General features: G+C 45.8%; 1 protein-coding gene across 1 annotated transcript; it reads right to left on the reverse strand.

The window, feature by feature from the left end:
• Window positions 1–18,751: 18,751 nt before the first annotated feature.
• Window positions 18,752–19,372, reverse strand: LOC123931400 (ubiquitin-conjugating enzyme E2 N-like). The gene is made up of 2 exons (XM_045988451.1): window positions 19,347–19,372; window positions 18,752–19,309 (listed from the first exon to the last, which is right to left on the reverse strand). The coding sequence occupies exons 1-2, from the start codon at window positions 19,364–19,366 to the stop codon at window positions 18,871–18,873; spliced, it is 459 nt and encodes a 152-aa protein (XP_045844407.1). The 5' UTR covers window positions 19,367–19,372; the 3' UTR covers window positions 18,752–18,870.
• Between the last annotated feature and the right edge of the window lie 560 nt (window positions 19,373–19,932).

The following is a 19,932-nucleotide window of genomic DNA, read 5'->3' on the forward strand; positions in this document are numbered from 1 at the left end:
AAGACCTTTCTGAGGAAGTGACATTTTTGCTGCACACTGAATGGCCAGAAGTGCTGGTAACACATAAATTTCAAGAAAATATTTCAGGTAGAGGGAAGAGCAACTGCAAAGAACTCCAGGAGAGAAAAGGCTTGGTTGGCCAAGGAGTTGGAAGGAGGACAGTTATGGCCAGAGATTTATAAGGAAGGACATGAGGAGGAGATGAGCTTGGAGAGTGGCAGAAACCAGTTCATGTGGGGCCCTGGAGGACTTAGTAACTCATTTATGAGGTGGCCCCCAGAAGACATGGCATTTGAGGTCTTCTGGTTGAGTGGTAGAAGTGGGGAAGCTGGTGTTGTTCTCTTTTGAGCTATTGCATATTGTCTCTGTCCCAGCAGAGCCCTTGAACCTCAGTAATGCTCTCTTGGACACCTGATCATTTTGGTCCCCAGGTCCCTACATGGAGAGGATGCTGTAGAGCAGCCCACTGAGATTAGTCAGGATTCTTAATTTGTAAGGCATAGAACCCAACTTGAATTAGTTTAAATGAAAAGGGGAATTTTTTTGGATGTCCCTCCATAGTGCCCAACCGTGAAGGAGCTGGAGTACTTATCTACCAACTTCCCATCCATCTATGGTTGAGATCTGCCTTGGAGCAAGTGTTCAACTTGCCTTGTTTGGCCAGAAAAATCCACGGGCAGAGAAAATTTGTAAGAAGAAGCTTGGGATTCTAGAAGTGAATGCTTAGGAGATGCTGTGCTATAATAATGCTCTCCTTTGGTGGGTTTCCTCCCTCTTTGTGGTATGCCAGCTATGGAGGCAGCTGACAGAACAGCAATCCTGCTTGGCTCTGTGTCTTTACAATAGTATTGTACCCTTTTGTTGAGTTGCTAACTACTTTAAGATAGGGGTTGGCACATTTTTTCTTTAAAGAGTCAGTAAATATTTTAGGCTTTGTGGACCCTGTGGTCTGTGTCGTAACTACTCAACTCTGCCATTGTTGTATGATGCAGCCATTGACAATACATAAAGGATGTGTGTGTCTGTGTTTCCTAAAATTATATTTGTGAAACAGACAGAGTGTTGGATTTGGTGCATGAGCCATAATTAGCAAACTTTGCTTTGGAACATCCTCTGGATTCATTATGGGAGAAGTGAGTAGGGGATTCTTATAAAAGAGGATTCCTTCCTTAGCTGAGATAAAGAGGCTTCTCTGTCAAGGGATGTCAGATGTGTTTTGTGGGTCTGCAAGTTGGGGATGTGAAGGGAACCCCCTTTAGTAGTGGTGATGGAGTCATTCAAAGGTGAACTCTAAAGAATTAACCATCATAAGTGACATTATAGACCAGTCCCTATAGAGATGAGTTTGACTCATGCCCTGCTCCCTTCTTAAATTATTTTCCAAATTCCCTGAGGAACTGACATGCTTTGGCCATAATTTCTCCCCTGGATCTTGCTATAATGCTATGCAGTGTCATGCAGTGTGACTCTTCATGAATTGAAAGGACTGGCCATCCCTAGGTTTCTGCTGACTGTTATCCTGTTGAATTGACCATCTCCTGAAAGCCCTCTAGAGACTATAAAACTTGTATTTGACATCTTTTACACACCATTACCTGCTTGCCTTTTGATAAACCTTACAAGTCAAATCTGTTTATTGAGTCATGGAAAATGGCAGAACAAGAGATCATGGCCAAATAATTTGGCAGGTTAACACCTTTCCAACTGTGCCAGCCACCTGGCTGGCTTTAAGAGACAGTGAAGAACATTTCACAGGTCTCAACAGTGAGATGAACACATGTAAGTGGATTTCTGATATCGGTGTACAGTACCAAAGCACCCCCATTTAAGGGACAATTGTTTGTTATATGCAGCACTTCCCAGTTTTGCCTGACTATGGAACTCTTAATCATGGAATAGAGCACAAGTTTGAAAACCCTTAATCTACTCATCTTACATTTCCTAATTGATAGTGGTTTATGGCTCTGTCTCAAGGAGCTCCATATTCCCAGAAAGGGGAACCCTCCTACACTGTTGGTGGGAATGCAAACTGGTACAGTTACTCTGGAAAACAGAGTGACTACTACCCTACAACACAGCAAATGCACTGCTGGGTATTTACCCTAAAGATACAAGTGTAGTGGCCAAAAGGGGCATATGCACCCCAATGTTTACAGCAGCAATGTCCACAATAGCCAAGCTATGGAAAGAGCCTAGATGTCCATTAACAGATGAATGGATAAATAAGATGTGAGATTATACACACACACACACACACACACACACACACACTGGAATATGCATCCATCAAAACCCCTGAAATCTTGCCATTTGCAATGACATGGATGGAACTAGAGGGTACTATGCTACACGAAGTAAGTCAATCAGAGAATACAATTATCATATGATCTCATTGATAGGAAGAATTTGAGAAAAAAGACAGAGGATCATAGGGGAAGTGAAGGAAAAATGAAAGAAGATGAAACCAGAGAGGGAGACAAACCATAAGACATTCTCTCTTTTTTTTTTAAGATTTTATTTGTTTATTTGACAGAGAGAGATCACAAGTAGGCAGAGAGGCAGGGAGAGAGAGCGAGAGAGAGAGAGAGAGAGAGAGAGAGGAAGAAGCAGGCTCCCCACCGAGCAGAGAGCCCGATGCAGGACTCAATCCCAGGACCCTGAGATCATGACCTGAACCGCAGGCAGAGGCTTAACCCATTGAGCCACCCAGGTGCCCACCATAAGAGACTCTTAACCTCAGGAAACAAACTGAGGATTGCTAGGGGGTGGGAGGGATGGGGTGCATGGGTGATGGACATTGGGGAGGGTATGTGCTGTGGTGAGTGCTGTGAATTGTGTAAGACTGATGAATCACAAACCTATACTCCTGAAACAAATAATACATTATATGTTATTAAAAAAAGGAGCTTCATATTCCCTATCTGATAGATGAAATTGGAGAAATTTGGAATCTTCAAGGTACAGAGTTGGACATAAATTATGGTGAGTGCTGGGAAACCTGGCATAATTGAACATGTCCAGAATTAATGGACAATGTTGTAAACTGAGGGGTATTGAAACGTAGATCAGGCTCCAGAAAGGACATCCAGAAGCCTCCCCTCCTTCAGACCCTCATGGGGATATGCTGGGACGGAACCGGGATGACTCTGGAGAAGAGAGTGTACTTGGATGGAAGAGTCTTCTCTGAGATAGGCTAAAAGTACCACTGTAACTGTGTTAACTGATGGCCTTGGGAAGTTTGTCATCAATCAAGGAATGTAAAGCAGACAGACCTTGTCATCAACATGTGTTTATTGAGTGCCTACTGTGTACTATTCTAGGTACTGGGGATACAGCAGTACAAGAAAACATCCCTGCTCTCACTTAGTTCATAGGTTATTGAGGGACGCACTACAAACAAACAAATAAATGTTGAATGTGTCAGAGGGTGGAAGATGAGGCAGAGTAAGTTGGCTGAGGATGGCGGTGCCTGGGAGGTTGCTTTTTACATAAGCTAGCCAGGGAAGGCCTGCCTGATAAGCTGTCAGTTGAGCAGACACTTTAAAGAAGCTGTGGTTATCTTGGACAAGGCTGTGCGAGGCAGAGAGAAGAGCAGGTGTTGAATACTGAGGAGTAGGGAGGCCAGTGTGGCAGAGACTGACATAAGGTGCGCTATGTCCCACGAGGGCAGGCACTGACATAGGGAGCGCTACATTCCTGGGCAACCCATGGAACCACCAGGGCAACCCATGCGGGTTGAAGCAGAGCCAGTGGACTGGTGAGGAAATGAGTCAGAACATCAGGGAACTAATCACAAGCCTCTCCAGGGCTCAGTAAGGAGTTTAGATTTCCTTGTGAGTGTGAAGGGAAGGGGACAGAGGATTGATGGCAGGGACTGACATAGGGTGCTTTATGTTCCACGATGGCGGGGACTGACACAGGGTGCTCTACGACTCACCAGGACAGGGACTGACACAGGGAGGGGCTGTGGAAACCATGACAGATCAAGGGCGTGGCCTAGGGCAGTGCCCTAGAGGGGATAAACGTAGTCTGATGTCCAGTGAGGTTTAATATCAACCAATGAGATGGTTGTGTGGAGAGAAAAAAGAGGAGTCAAGGGTGATTGAAAGGCTTTTGGCCTGAGCAGCTGGAAGGACGGAGCTGCCTGTTAGTCCTTTTCATACAGTCAGTTGGTCGACATCTATCATCCAGCACCTTCTTTGTACCAGTGCTAGACCCAGCGCTGGGGCTAGCACCATCAGGGAGATTGGCATGTCCCTTCTGTGATGGAGCCTCCATTTTTAGCAGGGAAGACGCAGAGCATATGTGAACAGACAGATGAAATTGAAATGGAGATGAGTGCTGTGAAAAAAAAAAAACAACACGAGGCAAGATGAAGAATGACCAAAGAGGGGGTTGATTTAGCTCAGCTGGCAGGTGGCCTGCTCAGGGGGTGACGTGGGAGCCAGGATCTAACAAAGAAGGAGCCAGCCAAAGGGTGGGGGGAGTGCATATCAAAAAGCTTGGCTCCACAAAATAAGGAAAGAGCTTGGCATGCCTGAGGGAGAAAGGTGAACCCAGTATGGCTGGGACTTTGAAAATAAGCAAAGATAGGCTGCAATGAGACCACGCAGGCAGGCAGGGCTGGGACACCCAGAGTGAGAGTTGCAGGCTTTACCCCGAGGGCAGTGGGCCTGAGGAGGGACACTGAGCCCTGGACCAGTGTGTAGGAGGAGGCTTATGGGGAAAGTGGGGAGCACCCTGTGTGTGTGGCTTCAGGGCCTCAGAGCACATGCTCCCCCCTGACTGGGAGCTGGTTTCCTTTGGTGCTGGCTGCTTTCAGGAAGGGGAAGGGGGCATCATGCCCTGGAAACCCGCCTGGAAGCCAGCCCCACCTCTAAAGACTGTTCTGATTTTTCACCTGCATTTCACAACAAACTAGTTTCATTAACTTCTGCTACTATTTTAAATGCTTAATTAGACAATGTGGGGTCTGTGTGAATCCATGAAGAGTGTTAGAGTGAAAAAGAGTAAGTAGGAAATTAACTATCTTAGCTTAAACCTCTAATTGCTTCTGGGAAGACAGAGAACATTGAAATACCCACCTGCAGGAGTTGGTCAGATCTTAAGATTAAAGAAGATATTTCACTAAGCTGGTAATAATCACTGCTAAGGAAAAAAAAATTTTTCCCCTTCAAAATAGAAGGAAGAAAAACCAAATGATGCTCTTACAGTTCTTTTTGCTGCCATACCAGTGTCTCCAGGCCTTGGGGTGAAAGGGCTCCATTGATGCATTCATTCCAATAAGGAGACTTTGAACCTTGAAGGGCGGGGGCGCAGGGTTGGGTGGGAGAGCTGAGAAGAGGAGAGAAGCTTTTCAGTGACAGCCCGGGAGGCTTCTTAATGTTGTGACAGGAACTGCTCCTTCTGTCTCAGCATCGTCGCTGCCACAGCCACAAGGCCACATCGCAGTCCTTCCTACCCCAGCTTTGTCCTGGCTGTGCTTGGGGCCCTTTCCTCAATCCGGGGAGCTGTACGCAGGGATGGGGGCTGCACCAGCAGGGCCTATTCTGAGCCCCAGGAGGGTCACGTCCCTGAAGGAATTCCAATGAAGATGGTGAATGTCTCTCCAGCTGCATGCCCACTCTGGAGGGGAAGGAGACTATGTTTATCTAACAACTCGCATCAATGTCCTATTCTGTTACACCGCCTCTAGCACACCATGAATTAATATGCATTTTAACAAATTCTATAATTAGCTTGTGAGCTTCATCCATATTACAGTTTTTGGTCTTAAAAAATTTCCTTTTTGGGGGCGCCTGGGTGGCTCAGTGTGTTAAAGCCTCTGCCTTCAGCTCAGGTCATGATCTCTGGGTCCTGGGATCGAGCCCCACATCAGGCTTTCTGCTCAGTGGGGAACCTGCTTCTCCCCCCACTCTCTGCCTGCCTCTCTGCCTACTTGTGATCTCTGTCTGTCAAATAAATAAATAAAATCTTTATATATATATATATAAAATTTCCTTTTTGTTTGTGGGTATTTTAAATAAACCTCAGGGTGGTGAGGTGGCAAGACTAGATGAAACAGGACTGGGAAAATGTTAATTATTGAAGCTGAGTGATGAGTACATGGGGGTTCATTATACTATTGATATTATGTGTTTGAAAATACTTCATAAAAAAGGTAAAAAATTTTACATTAAAGTAAAATTCAAATATACCACTATGTTTTGTATTCATTCTGTTTTTATTATGGGAAGTGGCCCAATGTCCCTGACAACTTCTAATGGCAAGACTTAGCATTTTTGCTGATCGACATGAAGAACTTTCTGGAAGAAAGTTTTTCCCTTAACAGGGAAGCATTACAGCTGAGGTTTTGAGATGGGCTTTAGCTGTCAAACAAGTGTGGCCCCCATTTGGTCTCCCCATCATGCTGTTTCCCCAGAGATCTGATGCACCTGTAGCTCTCCCCCAGATGGCGCTGGGATGGCGGGAATGTCTGGGAGCCTGTCTACTGCCAGCCTTGACTGTGTTGCATGATTCATTTGGAAAACCCTGTTTCCTCATCTTGTTCTTTGCACACTGGAATTCCTCCTTAAAGCCCTCCCCGACCTCCCCAAGTGAGAGTGGATATTGCTCCCCTTTGTTCCACTCTAACCACATTGGTTTCTGTTTATCTGGTCTTGGAATGAACTGTGTCCTGCCCTTATCTGAGGGGTGACCTGTGGTCTCCTGTCAACAGCAGGCTCCAACTCCAGCTCCAGAATGCTGTCTCCCTGGGCCCTCTTTTCTGACACCAGGGGGTGAAGGGCTGGGTGGCGCTATTCCGAGTACTAACCTTGGCCCTGGCCTGCATGGCTTTGGACAAGCCTCCTTACTGAAGCTCAGGGGTCCGAGGCACACAGTGATCTTCTCCAGCAAGAGGAATCCCACCTCTGCGTGGCCTGCGGTGTTCCCTGAGCCTCACGGGCTTGGCTCCTTTCACTGGAGCTGGTGTCCAGCTGCTCCCCTACGTGGCAGAAGAGCGTGATACATGCACGAGGGGAGAGGGCCCTTCCCCGGAGGAGCTCATATCCCTACCTGCATGTCACACTAATTAGCAGAGACTCATCTGAACACGTCTGCGGTGCAGGGCCCCGCAGCAGCCTGAATCGGGCTCCTCCCAGCACAGAATTGTCAGAATCACGAACCCGCCCGTGGCGGAAGAAAGTAGATGGATGGGTCCTCTTCCACTAGTGACCTCTCTGCGGCAGAGGGGTCAGACCCATGTTCTACTTTTTTCTTCTCTGAGAGGGTCTGGGCTGGTCTCTAGAGGAAGGCCCAGGGAGCAACTCTGGCAAAGGTGTCCAAACTGTCTCCTCCTTTCCTTCTGGGCTTGAGGAATTAAATTACATTGTTTTATTTGGGAAATTTCAGTGGCTTCTTTTGTCTCCAGGAACAATAGAGGATGGGAGGAAGAGAAATAGTCAGTGTCTCACTGCTGTTCCTCCAGTGGCTGAGGGTCTGTAGGGTCCTCTTCAGAGCAGCTCCGAAGTGCTGGAACCTACAGCTGTCTTCAGAGGACCCCGAGATTGTAGGACGCACCATTATTTTGTGTAAGAAAGAATATATTTAACCTGTGATGTGATGCTTTATTATCACTTGGAATTTTTCTTGTGCACATATTGGAAAGAGTTCTTACATTATTGCAAAGAAACTTATTTGGATATAGATATTTTTCATGCGTGTTATCTTTCACATGCACACATAGGAAAATATTAGTAAAATAAATTGGTTAAAATATTGCTCAAACCTCTTCATGTTCAGAATCTGAAATTTCTGAGTTATGTTTTGATTATGAGTCTTTGATGTCTGTGCTTTTCTACACATTCTTGTTCTGGGTGTTGTGAAGAACCCCAGAGAGCAGCATTTCTGGGATTTTCTTCCAAGCCTGGATACCATTTCTGCAGATTTTGATGTCTGTACGTAGGCAATTACAACTGTGTCACAACTGTGCCTGGCTCACCATGGTGGTTATGCCACATCCCATTTCAGAGAGTTGTAGAGTTGAAGGAGTACAATAACAAAGCATGTCACTAGAGGAAGAGTTTTCACGATGCAGAAGCAAGGGGAGGGTGCAGGCGACCATTGCTATGAGCAGGAGACATGAAGTGAGAAACGGTGTAGGTTAGGAAGGCTTCATGGAGGAGATGGGCCCAGAGTTGGACCATGATTAGATGGAGAGCAACAGGCAGGGTGTTTAAAGCAGGGGCAGCAGGGGCACCAGTGAGGCCATGGAAGCTAGAAGCCCTATGAGCATAAGGGAGTGGGAGCAGAGGGCTGTGGAGCTAGTCTGAGTGGTAGGGAGAGACACTGAAGTTTCTAGTCAGGCAGTGCTAGATGGAAAAGAGTTTCAGGAAGAATATTCTGGGGTGTGGAGAGAGACTGAGGCAATGGCAACATTCAGGAGGTTGTGGAGGGAGCTGAGTGGTGAGGATGGAGAACCTGGAGTGGGAGGTGGGGGTGGCAGTGGGTGGTGAAGGTGGGGAGCACAAGGCAGGATAGGTCAGAGTCATGCTCACAGCTGTTTTCCTGTGTGGCCTCTTCTGCCCCAGAGGTTCTGAGTTTGAGTCAGTGGCTCGGAACATTGTCCTACTCCCTCCCCCCCACCAATCCAATCCTATGATCCACTCTTAGGACCCTTGTCCCTTCTAACAGCTGAAACCGCTGACCTGGTTCCATGTCTTCCATAGACAGAGCAGCATGTTGCCTGCAATGATCTGGGCCTTCCAGACACAAATGGACTGATGTGGGTTAAGGGGCAGCCATGGGCTCTGGAAGAAACTGGGATAATGCCTCCTTCCTCTAGACCGGGGCTTGATTGTCTTGATGAGAGTCGGCACTGAAGAAGGGAGGCTTATCTGCACAGACCTCTCTCCAGATCCCCACCTGGGGATAGCATCTGGGTTGTCCAGCAATGCCTTCCCTTGAGGGGGACCAACATGCTTTCCGGTACTAGCTAGAAACATAAGCTGAATCTCTAGTGGTTGCCAGGCTAGGAGACAGGGAGCGGAAGCTACAGGAGGGCGGGATGTTTGCAGAGACTTCTAGTTCAAAAGAATGGTGTTAATGTGAGGTGACACAGCAGGGAGCCCAGGGCAAGCCCCTGAGAGGGGCTATCCCTTCTAGATCAAGGTCACCTGAGGGCTTGGTGCCAGCCCCAGAGGGCACCCTCATCCGCACACCCCAATTCTTTCCTGTGGAAACTTCCCTGCCTTGTGTGCACAGGCCTCTCCGAAATGACTGGATTGAAGCCATTAAGCTTAAGTCTGTTAAGTTAACTGCTTAATTTTTAGATAGGGTTTAAAATAAACATCTCTTTAAGTTTTGAAGGCTTGATGAGTCATAAGATCGTTCTAAATTACATGCCACTATAATATTCAATTTCTACACATTTTCCCACCTTTCACAGCATGCCGGGATTCCTTAACTCTTTGTTATGTGGACTAGAGTTCATTGATGGTGGGAGGGAGTAGGGATTTGTTGAGAAGTTTCTCTCTAGGAAGATGCGTGCCATCGGCATGTACATCTGGGAGCACCCGTACGCATGCATATGTGTAAGGTTGAGGTCTGGTGGGGGGTCCCCATGCAAACCATGGTTGCTATGGTCTCACAAAGGGGAGGAAGTCACAGCTGTGCCTCTCAGGGTCCACCATTGACACGCACGGGGTGCACATGAGAATGTTTGCAGAACTTAATCCCACATGAAATGCACACAGTGCCATGATTCCTTTTGCTAAAACTAGCCTCGAAAAGCCCTTTCCATCCCAGCCCAGTGGAGTACACAGGGCTTTGTAGGTAGCACTGTGGAGCACTTCCTGGGCACACCATGCTGAAGGCACAGAGGACAGTGGAGATGCCACTGTGTGGTCACACTCCCCTAGGAGGCATCAGGTCGCTCCAAGGAGGCAGACAAGGATGTTTATCCTGCAAGGTTTACTACCCTCAATTTGAAAAGCAAGCTCCTTGAATGTCAGTTTCTGAAAACAGACTTGTTTCTTGATGTCAAGATCAAATAAGGCAGCGGGATTGCATCTTCTGCACTGAATTAGGGTCTAAGGTGAGAGCAGTTTGCTCCACGGCATAGTATTCAGTTCAACATCTGGCATGCAGCAAACACTCAGCTAGGAGCCATTACTGTTACAGAAGAGTGCTATGTACTTCCTTGATCACTGTGCAGTGGAGTGTGGGAGCTGGCAGTGACTTTAAAAAGGAGGGCAAGAAGTGGAGAGGAGGTTTGGCAGAGGTGCCAGAACTCAGGCTTCCAGGCTCCCGCCACGTCATCAGGCTGCCTCCCCCACACACCGTCTGCTGTCTCCTTCAGCTGCTTTGGTTGATGCTCCCCACCTTGTTACAGACAAATGACTGCTCAGTGTCGGCGCATACCATGGGGGCTGTTTTCAGCGAAGAGGAGCCTCCCTGCTTATCCTCGACCCTGTATTTGTCATCTAACTTATTAATTCATTATATTTATTATTTCACTGCTAGAATGTAAGTATCATGAAGGCAGGATTCTTTATTTATTTTGTTCACTGGTAGATTCCAAGTACCTAGAACAGTGTTGGAAAATAGTAGATGTTCACTAAATGTTTGTTGACGTAAGCGAAACAAATAGCGCATGCACACACCCACACAACAATGGTGGGGGGTTGACTTTAGGGAACAAGCCCAAAGTCTACCAATTTAATAAGGCCCAGCAACCACTGGCTCCAGCGACAGATGTAGTGTGACCTAGGTCGAAATCCCAGCTCTACCACGTGTAGATTACTTCATATTCTTACTGTGTAGATGAGGAAACTGAGAGACTAATAAGAATATCAACCTCACGGGTTCCCTCTAAGAATGAAATGAAACAATGCACATAAAGCAGGCATAGAATGTTTTCTATGTTCCGTGACTACTTAGGCACTTCCTATATTACCTTATTTAATCCTCATAAAGACCTCGAGGCAAATAAGATTATTATTTCCATTTTAAGAGATAAATAAAAAACCCTGATGCATAAAGAAGTTGAATGATGGCTGAGGTCACATAGCTTGTCAGTGGTGGAGCAGGATTCAAACCCAGGCTGTCTGGCTGTAAAGTCAAACTGGGAAATTTCGTCTACATGAGCGCAACCAATTTCCAAATCCAGATGCTCTTTTGGAGCCTCCCGACCTTCCTAGGAAATCTTTTCCCCTGCTGTTTTCCTCCATGCGGCCTCAATGTCAATATCAGCTGCCATATTTGTACTTTCTGATCTGCTGCAAATGCTGATTGCCTTTTTATTCAATCAGGCACCATGTGCCTAATTCTTCTTAAAAGAGGGCCTTGAATATTCATAAGGAATATGTCTTTATGAATATCACAGCTTTGTCTGTCACTGCTGTTCTCTGCAATAATTAGTATTAGCTACTGACTTTGTCAGCTGCTATTCACTCTCAAAGCCTCAAGGAGATTCTATGTTCTTAATGAACTGCCATAATGATAGTGTCCTACATTCATCTCACTGGGATTGATGTCTCAAAAACCCCTAAGGTGGGAGAGTAGAAAGCAGACCTAAGATCCTAATGTCTAAGGAACACTCCGTCTAAGTGAGCATTGCATTTTCTGATTTCATGGGGATTTCTTCGTGGAGTCTCACTTGTTTTGCATTTGTGTGACTTCTTTGTGTTTGATTTCATGAGAAAGGGGGCGTGTTAATTCAGATGTACCTGCATGCACTCACAATCGCATGTAGAGCTAAACTAACAGCTTAATCCCATAAGATCAGGGAAGATTTCTTCATGGAGACATTTGCACTGAAGAGAGGGGGACAACTTATGAGAGAAGAAAGGGAGGCTATTATTATGTGCATGTGATGATGTGAAAAAGCCACCATCAGGGACAATAAGGAGTTAGGATGAAATAGAGAGAAAACTGAGATGGGATCTGGGGCTTGAAGTTGCCTGAATTTTGGAGAAACAGGAGGAAACACGGTGCTTACTTAGGTGTGTACCTGCTGGATGGAACATGAAACACACATCCAACTGGAAACCTAGCTCACTGTGTAATCCTGGACAATCACTCAACCCTCCAAACCTCCCTTCTCTCCTTGATTCTGAGCTTGAGTGAGGTGACATCGGTCACAGAACTGGCTATGAATGATTGAACAAGGCTATGTGCTTGGTGCTCTGCCGCTGGTATTATTTGGGTGTGCAGTGCATCTCCATATTGCAAGGGGAGCTTTCCAGACTCATCTCTGAATACAGTGTTCTCAAAAACCGAAAGTCCAGGGCTGGAAGTAGATTTATTACCTGAGGGTGTGATCTCTGCCCTGTGGTCTCCCTGGTTGAGTTTCTCTCCATGTCGTGATTCAGCGACTTTACAGCCTTCTGGATGCTCTGCAAAGCTGACATTGCAGTTGGCAAGACTGCATCACCTAGTGAGCTTTCTCTGTCCCCTCCCATGCATGCCAGCCAATGGTACCTACGCCTACTCTCCAATCTTCTCCCAGACTACTTATCTGTGACACTTGCCACTTTTCCCAGCTTTTAACTCTGTCTGCAGAGCCGATAGAAGGTGCTGACTTGGAAGACAGTTTTATCTCACCCATGGGAGGGCAGGCTTCTTCCTATTAATTAATTTGCCTTCCTCCAGCCTCCCCCAATTCTGCCGATTAGCAGAACAAGCTGCTTAAAATAAGCCATGAGCCTGCTTATAACCCTCCAGCAGTTTCCCATGCCCTTAGAATCAACCCTGTTTAGGGATGCTGAGTGGCTCAGTTGGTTAAGCATCTGCCTTCGGCTCAGGTCATGATCCCAGGGTCCTGGGATAGAGTTTTGCATCCGGCTCCCTGCTCAGCAGAGAACTTGTTTCTCCCTCTCCCTCTCCATCTCCTTTTCCCTTTACTTCTCCCTCTCCCTCTGCTTCTCCCTGTCCGTCTTCTGCTCTCTCCTAGCCTGTGTGCACATGTGCTCTCTATCAAATAAATAAAGAAAATCTGTATCTCTACCTATCTATCTATATAAAAGAATCAATTCAGTTCAGTTACCTTAGTTCACATGCCCTGTGTGACTCGTTCCTGGTGACCTTTCCCTCACCTCTTCTCCTTCACTCTCACTGCTCTTTTGCATGCTCCCAAAATTCCTTAGACTTGCTGAGCTCCTTCCTGGGCTCTTTCTTGCCTGAGCCCTTGTTGTTCTCTCTTCCAGAAATACTCTTCTCCCACCTTTTCCCCAGGTAGTTCCTTTTCATTCTCCTTCTGTCTAGAGAGGGACATCCAGGAGGCCTTTTGGAGCAAGGTCTGCCAATATGCTTTTCCCCACTCACAGCATTTACACATATATGTATGAATACAAATTGTGGTGTGTTTATTTGTTTGACACCAGTCTCTCTGGCTAATCTATAGACTCCACAAGGTAGGGATTTTGTCTATTTTGCCTTTAACTGTACTCCCTGAGCCGGTCACAAGTACAAATGGTGCAAAGTGGACAGGTGCTCCTTTCTGAGATGTTTGATGTATCTATTGGAAAATTATTTTAGCACACTGACTTTGTTAGAATAAAGCACATTATTATCATCTGCTGGAAAATTATCATAACAAATACACCATTCTATGCTGTTTGTGATGTGACTGGTGTTTCCTTAGATATGGTATTCTTGCACAGTACACAAACTGAGCAACTATACTTGGCAACCCTCCCCACTACCTACCATCGGTGCCTGGATCCTAACAAATATCTGCTGAATGAATTAATGGGGGAAGCTACACCAGGAGTAGGGTAAGATCAATGGATTCAGAACATAACTAACTACATAACCAACTAGAGTTTGGATTCTGATCTCTCTATCAGCTTATTGGCTTTGGCTGTAAGATAGGGTTCATGATCCTGCCCTCCTCTCAGGTTTGCTATTAGGATCTGGTGACATCACTGTGCAGAGTTTACCCCCCCTGCTCATAGGGCTCCTGTATAACAGACCCAGTTAGTGCCCACACTGTCTCCTTGCCCTTCCTCTACCTTTGACTATCACCTGCAACGTTCTTATCTCAGGCATCTCATCTAGTGCTTCAACTGCTCTGCCCCAGAGCTCTCTGAACTGTGCATTACTCAACCTTTTTTTTTGTTTTAAAGATTTTTTATTTATTTGACAGAGATCATGAGTAGGCAGAGAGGCAGGCAGAGAGAGAGGAGGAAGCAGGCTCCCCTCTGAGCAGAGAGCCCGATGCGGGGCTCGATCCCAGGACCCTGAGATCATGACCTGAGCTGAAGGCAGAGGCTTAACCCACTGAGCCACCCAGGCGGCTCTGCATTACTCAACCTTTGAGGGCAGTCCGTGGTGGGATTGCTGGTGGTGGTGGGGGTTGCTTGTTAATGCACGAGGGACACCAGCCCTCAGTGGGAAGTGGCACCTGGATAAATGCCCATCCTCCCATTCTTTGAAGAGACAATTCTGAGGTGCAACTCCCCAAGCAGTCCCCAGTGGGAGGGAGCCTTGTTTGCCCACAGTGGTAACCAGCCTCAAACCCCTACCAACCACTCCTCCCCCTTTCTGCCTTCCTCTCTCTTCTCCCTCCCTTCAGCTTTCTGGGATCTATCTTAAAGACACCTACCATACCCAAGTCCTTGCCTCAGGTCTGCTTGCAAAAGAACACTAACACACCCATAATCAAGGGAATCAGACTCTTAGTGTATTTACTATTTTAGGATATTTTCTATTTTAGGATAGTTTCTATTTTAGGATATTTTCTATTTTAGGATAGTTTCTATTTTAGAATAGTTTCTATTTTCTATTTTAAGATATTTTCTACTTCAATGTTTTTGAGGAAGTAGCTGTGTTTTCAGCCAGGATAGAAGTGTACTCACTGTGTGTGTGTGTGTGTGTGTGCGTGCGTGCACACACGCGCGTGCTTCCAGTAGGATTCTGGTGGGACTTGGGTTCCTGGTAGGAGGAAAGGGGCAGAAATGAGGGAAGAATGGAGGTAAGGGTAGAGCCCAGAAGATGTGCTTCTGATATTTTTGCCTTGGAAGAGGGTTTTTCAGCTGCTGGCAGAATAGCCCGTTATTTCAGCCTGGGAAGGAGGTCACATGGAGTGCTGGCTGGCCTGCCCATTCTTTCTTAAATTTCTGTATCAGCTATTGCTACAGAAATACTATGTAATGAAGCACCCACAAGGCAGTGGCTTAAAGCAACAGTCATTACTTAGTGTAGTTTATGCTGCTGGCACTGTGCTCCCGGTTGGGCAGCTCTGTGCCATGTGTTTCTGTTCCTTCTCCTGGGTCCAGCAGGCTAGCCTGGGGTCACCCTTCTCACAGAGACAGCAGAGCCCTGAAAGAGAAGGCCTACTTTGCAAGTGCTTTTCATGAGAGTCAGGTTTACCAACATCTCATTAACCAAAATAAGTCACATGACAGAGTCTGGGTGGGGAATTACTTTCTCTCCATGACATGTTAAATTGTGAAGATGGACACCGCAAGGGGGAAAGAATTGGAAGCATTAAGCATTCCACCTGGGGTATGGGGAAGGCTCTACAGCATCTCTATGGAAGGAGAGTCTTTGACTGCAAAGTATCTGTACTTTTTGGGGATCTGACAGTGACATGGTCAGTGCCAGGGAGCAGCCACTGTCTGACCTTTAGAACAAAGTTGTCCATTATGAACTCTAACCTGGGCAGAGTCCGCTTCTTCTGGAATACCTGACCTTGCATCTGTTTAATTAGCACATCCACTGGCCTGAGATACAGGTGCAGCCCTTTCACCAACTTTTTAAAAAAGATTTTATTTATTTATTTGGCAGAGAGACAGAGCACAAGCAGGGGGAGCAGCAGGCAGAGGGAGAACCAAGCTCCCTGCTGGGCAGGGAGCCTGATGTGGGACTCAATCCCAGGACCTTGGGATCATGACCTGAGCCAAAGGCAGCCTCTTAACCGACGGAGCCACCCAGGTGCCCTCACCACCTTTTCTGATTAATTACCTGTCTGCCTAGCAGGAAGCCCAGGGCTCTATACCACCCTCACCCAGCCTGGCTTAGGAGTCCAAGAGCCAGGAAGACGGGAATCTTATTTAGTCACTGCTTATTTCTCTTAGAAAGCAAATAATAACTGGGTGACCCTCCATGACTCACCATCTCAAAACTGACCCTCCTTTCCGAGTTCCAGTCTGGACTCTATTTACTTCATGGGTGGTTCTTTCCTGAACCACCCATGAAGTAAGGGTGGACCAGAAGGACCAGAGGGTGGACCCATGAAGGACCAGAGCATCCTTCCTCACCACTAAGCTCAGGAAGGGATATCTAAATCTACCTGAGTGTCCTCCACCTGTCAGAACTCTGAAATCAAGATTAGCCTTAATGTTTTTCCTCCCTTTGCCCCTTTGTGAATTTGTTCTTCCTCTTCCCGACTCCCCTTCCCTAGAAGCAGTGTGCCACCAAAGTCAGTTACACCTTTCCTCAGGGCCTCAGCTTCACTACCCTTCCCCTGAAGGGGGCACTCAAGTGACTTCTCAAAAACAGAAAGTCTGTTTCATTAGCTTGAGAAGCTGACTGGCAGCTTTTCTTGAAAACAGAACATGGGGCGCCTGGGTGGCTCAGTGGGTTAAAGCCTCTCCCTTCAGCTCAGGTCATGATCCCAGGGTCCTGAGATTGAGCCCTGCATTGGGCTCTCTGCTTGGCAGGGAGCCTGCTTCCTCCTCTCTCTCTCTGCCTGCCTTTCTGCCTAGTTGTGATTTCACTCTGTCAAATAAATAAAATATTAAAAAAAAAAAAAAGAAAGCAAACACAACCATTTTTCATTCTACCATGTTGGTGCATTTGTTTATATTCTTTTTTTTTTTAAGGTTATGAACAATTTTATTCTGAGTTAACTAACATTTGTTTCCAACCAATGTATTTATTTGGAAGGATACCAGTTACCAGTCATCAAAAACTTTCATGTGTTGAAAATGTAATTTTATTTTTTTATTTTTTATTTTTTTAAATGAAGCCATTTGAGGGGGGTTAGAGAAAGGGTAACACAGGTTTGAGTTCTTTTTTTTTTTTTAATATTTTATTTATTTATTTGCCAGAGAGAGATCACAAGTAGATAGAGAGGCAGGCAGAGAGAGAGAGAGAGGGAAGCAGGCTCCCTGCTGAGCAGAGAGCCCGATGCGGGACTCGATCCCAGGACCCTGAGATCATGACCTGAGCCGAAGGCAGCGGCTTAACCCACTGAGCCACCCAGGCGCCCCGAAAATGTAATTTTAATAGATAATTCTTCATCTTACATAGGAGCACAATAAAATACACCACATTCTGAAGAAACTCCAGAAGTTATGAGAATCAAGAGTGGGGGAAATTCAGACGGGCTACAATATCCATTACCTTAAATTGCAAGAGACAAAGATTCCAACCCAGGGGATGAGGGGGGTGTGGAGAGGGGGTTAACATTTAATACGTGGGACTGGCTACACTATGACTTACAAAGAACAAGGATAGGGAATTTGATACGGAGAAGGGTGGGAAAGAACAGTTTTTCGAGGGGAGGAACTCTGTCAATGCAGAAAAAAATTACTGAAGATCAAACAATAGGAGCTCCCATAGCAAATACTGAAGGATGAAAGAATCATTAACTGAGGATCTGATACTCAAAGGAAGAAACCTTTCAGATGACACTTAGGCAAGCTGGTTGCTTGAGATCTGCTCATCAGGTCTATTAAGGAAGACTCATAAATGCTTCAGCAACCCCAAACGATGATCAGATTGGTGTTTCCTAATAGCACACACCAGTGGTTACACGTGGTTTCCAGACAAGAACTAATAAAAGGGTCATATCCCAAATGCCAATACAAACAAATGTGGCACAACATGTGAGTCCTACACAAAGTCAGTCACAATGTTGCTTTGCTGTGACTCTCCTGTACATGGCAAGACACCAATGATCATCTACCTAATCAGACAACACAAACACATTTATTCAAATTTCTAGGAGGTAAAAAAAAAAATACCAAATACCGATGCTTTATGCATGCTCAGGGCCAGCTTATAAATAATCTATTCAGGGGTATCTTAACATAAGTTGCATCAGTGAAAAGAAACTGGCAAAATCCACCTCTTGCCAGATCGACTTGTCAGATGGTGAAGACCAAAAGAGAATGTTCCATCAGTTTTAATTTTTAAATACATTGTCACATTGGGAAAATGAAATAAACACAGTAAAATAAACTGTACAAAGGCAAAGTAGAATAACAAAAAATATTTTACTAAAACATAAGATTTACAGAAGTTTCCAGACAAGCCATACAAAATGGTCACAAGCTTTTTCTTGAAGGAAGGACTCTACACTTGACAGCAAAGTCACAATGTTATTAGTGAGGGCTGTGATGTTTGTTTAATGTTCCCATTTTGGTTCAAACAATCAAGCTTGTCCATCTACAGCATCTAAATAAAGTTAGACTTGGCTAGAGAGCATATTCTAAAGAACTGGTTAGCTGCTTTTAACCAATGCAATTAGATCACCATAAAAAGGGGGAAAGGAGCCCATAAAATTAAAATAAAACTACCTCACCCCCTCAAAAAAGTAATAAAGAAAAACACCCACACCCCTGCAGCTAACCCTGACAACTACCTTCATTCACGGTGCTTAACCATGATGGGGGAAATGAATAAAAGCAGAGAAGGGCTGCTGCTTTTAAACGTTTCACAACAATCCAGATGGTACTTCTAGCCTCTGCTCATGCTTTACAACAGTGAATCAGGACAAGACATAGATTTGCTAATGTGCATTTAATCACCAAAGGACTGGAGATGTCTGGGCTTTTATTCTGTAATGTTTCTAAGACTGTGTCCATTAAATGCAAACAAAAAAGGAAGAAGTCTTGGCAGAACAGGATAAGTGATGCACACTTGATGATCAGATCGATTTTAAATATTATTCATGGCATATAGCCTAGTCCATGCTCTAGCTGTTTCTATGGCTTGGGCCTCGTTGGTCTTCCACTGCTCTGCTACATCGTTTGCTAACGGATCATCCGGATTGGGAGCACTTAACAAAGCCTGGATGGATAGCAGAACTGTGCGGATCTGCAGTGCTGGGGACCAATTATCTTTCAAAATATCTAAACATATTCTTCCCAACTTGTCTACATTAGGATGATAAATTTTGGTCATGAAACGTACTTTAGGGGCTGCCATCGGGTATTCTTCTGGTAGGAATAGTTCAAACTTAAAAGTCTCTCCCTCAAAGGGGGAATCCTGGGGGCCAGCAATGACCACATGAAAATAACGGGCGTTGCTCTCATCTGGTTCTGCTTTAATGCCAGGAACTGGTTCTGCCAGCAAACGCTGGGTTTCCTTGATAATCCTGATTATCAAGGATTTGATAGTTTTCCTTGATAATCCTGCGGGGCAGCCCGGCCATCTTGTCAGATCCCAAGTTCGGCCTCTGGTCTCGACTCTGGCTCCGCTCGCCTCACGCACGAGTGGAAGTCCGGGGCTCCACTCCATTTGTTTATATTCTGCTTATTGAGCTCAGGGCTCAATAAGGTGAGAAAAAAAAATGAAAGGTGAGATGAGATTAAAAAATGAAAAGGTGAGGTGAGAAAAAAAATGAAAAGCTACAGATCTGGGTGCCCCCCCCCAGGGAGCCTGTGCTGCTGTGACATTCCATACTCCACAAGAGAGAACCCTTTGGCTCATTTTCCTATCCTCCTTCCCAGGCCAGGGTCCAACTTGCTTTGGGTGTGTTTCCAACCCCAAATGTACAGCCCTGCCCTCTGGGCCCTGAATTCCAAACATCCTCCATTCCCCAAACCGGTTTTAAAAAGTAGGAAAAAGGATGCCTGGGTGGCTCAGTCAGTTAAATGACTGCCTTTGACTCAAGTCATGATCCCAGGGTCCTGGAATCTAGCAGCAGCACATCAGGCTCCCTGCTCTGTGGGGGAGTCTGCTTCTCCCTCTCCTTCTGCCTGTCACTACCCACCCTGC

This window comes from Meles meles, chromosome 19 (assembly GCF_922984935.1).
Source record: "Meles meles chromosome 19, mMelMel3.1 paternal haplotype, whole genome shotgun sequence".
In the NCBI taxonomy this organism is placed as follows: domain Eukaryota; kingdom Metazoa; phylum Chordata; class Mammalia; order Carnivora; family Mustelidae; genus Meles; species Meles meles.

Excerpts from the sequence above, each read along its gene's own strand:
- LOC123931400 (XM_045988451.1), bottom strand. The coding sequence starts at position 19,366 with ATGGCCGGGCTGCCCCGCAG. Across the intron at positions 19,310-19,346 it reads ATGGCCGGGCTGCCCCGCAG|GATTATCAAGGAAACCCAGC; the intron begins GATTATCAAGGA and ends CTTGATAATCAG.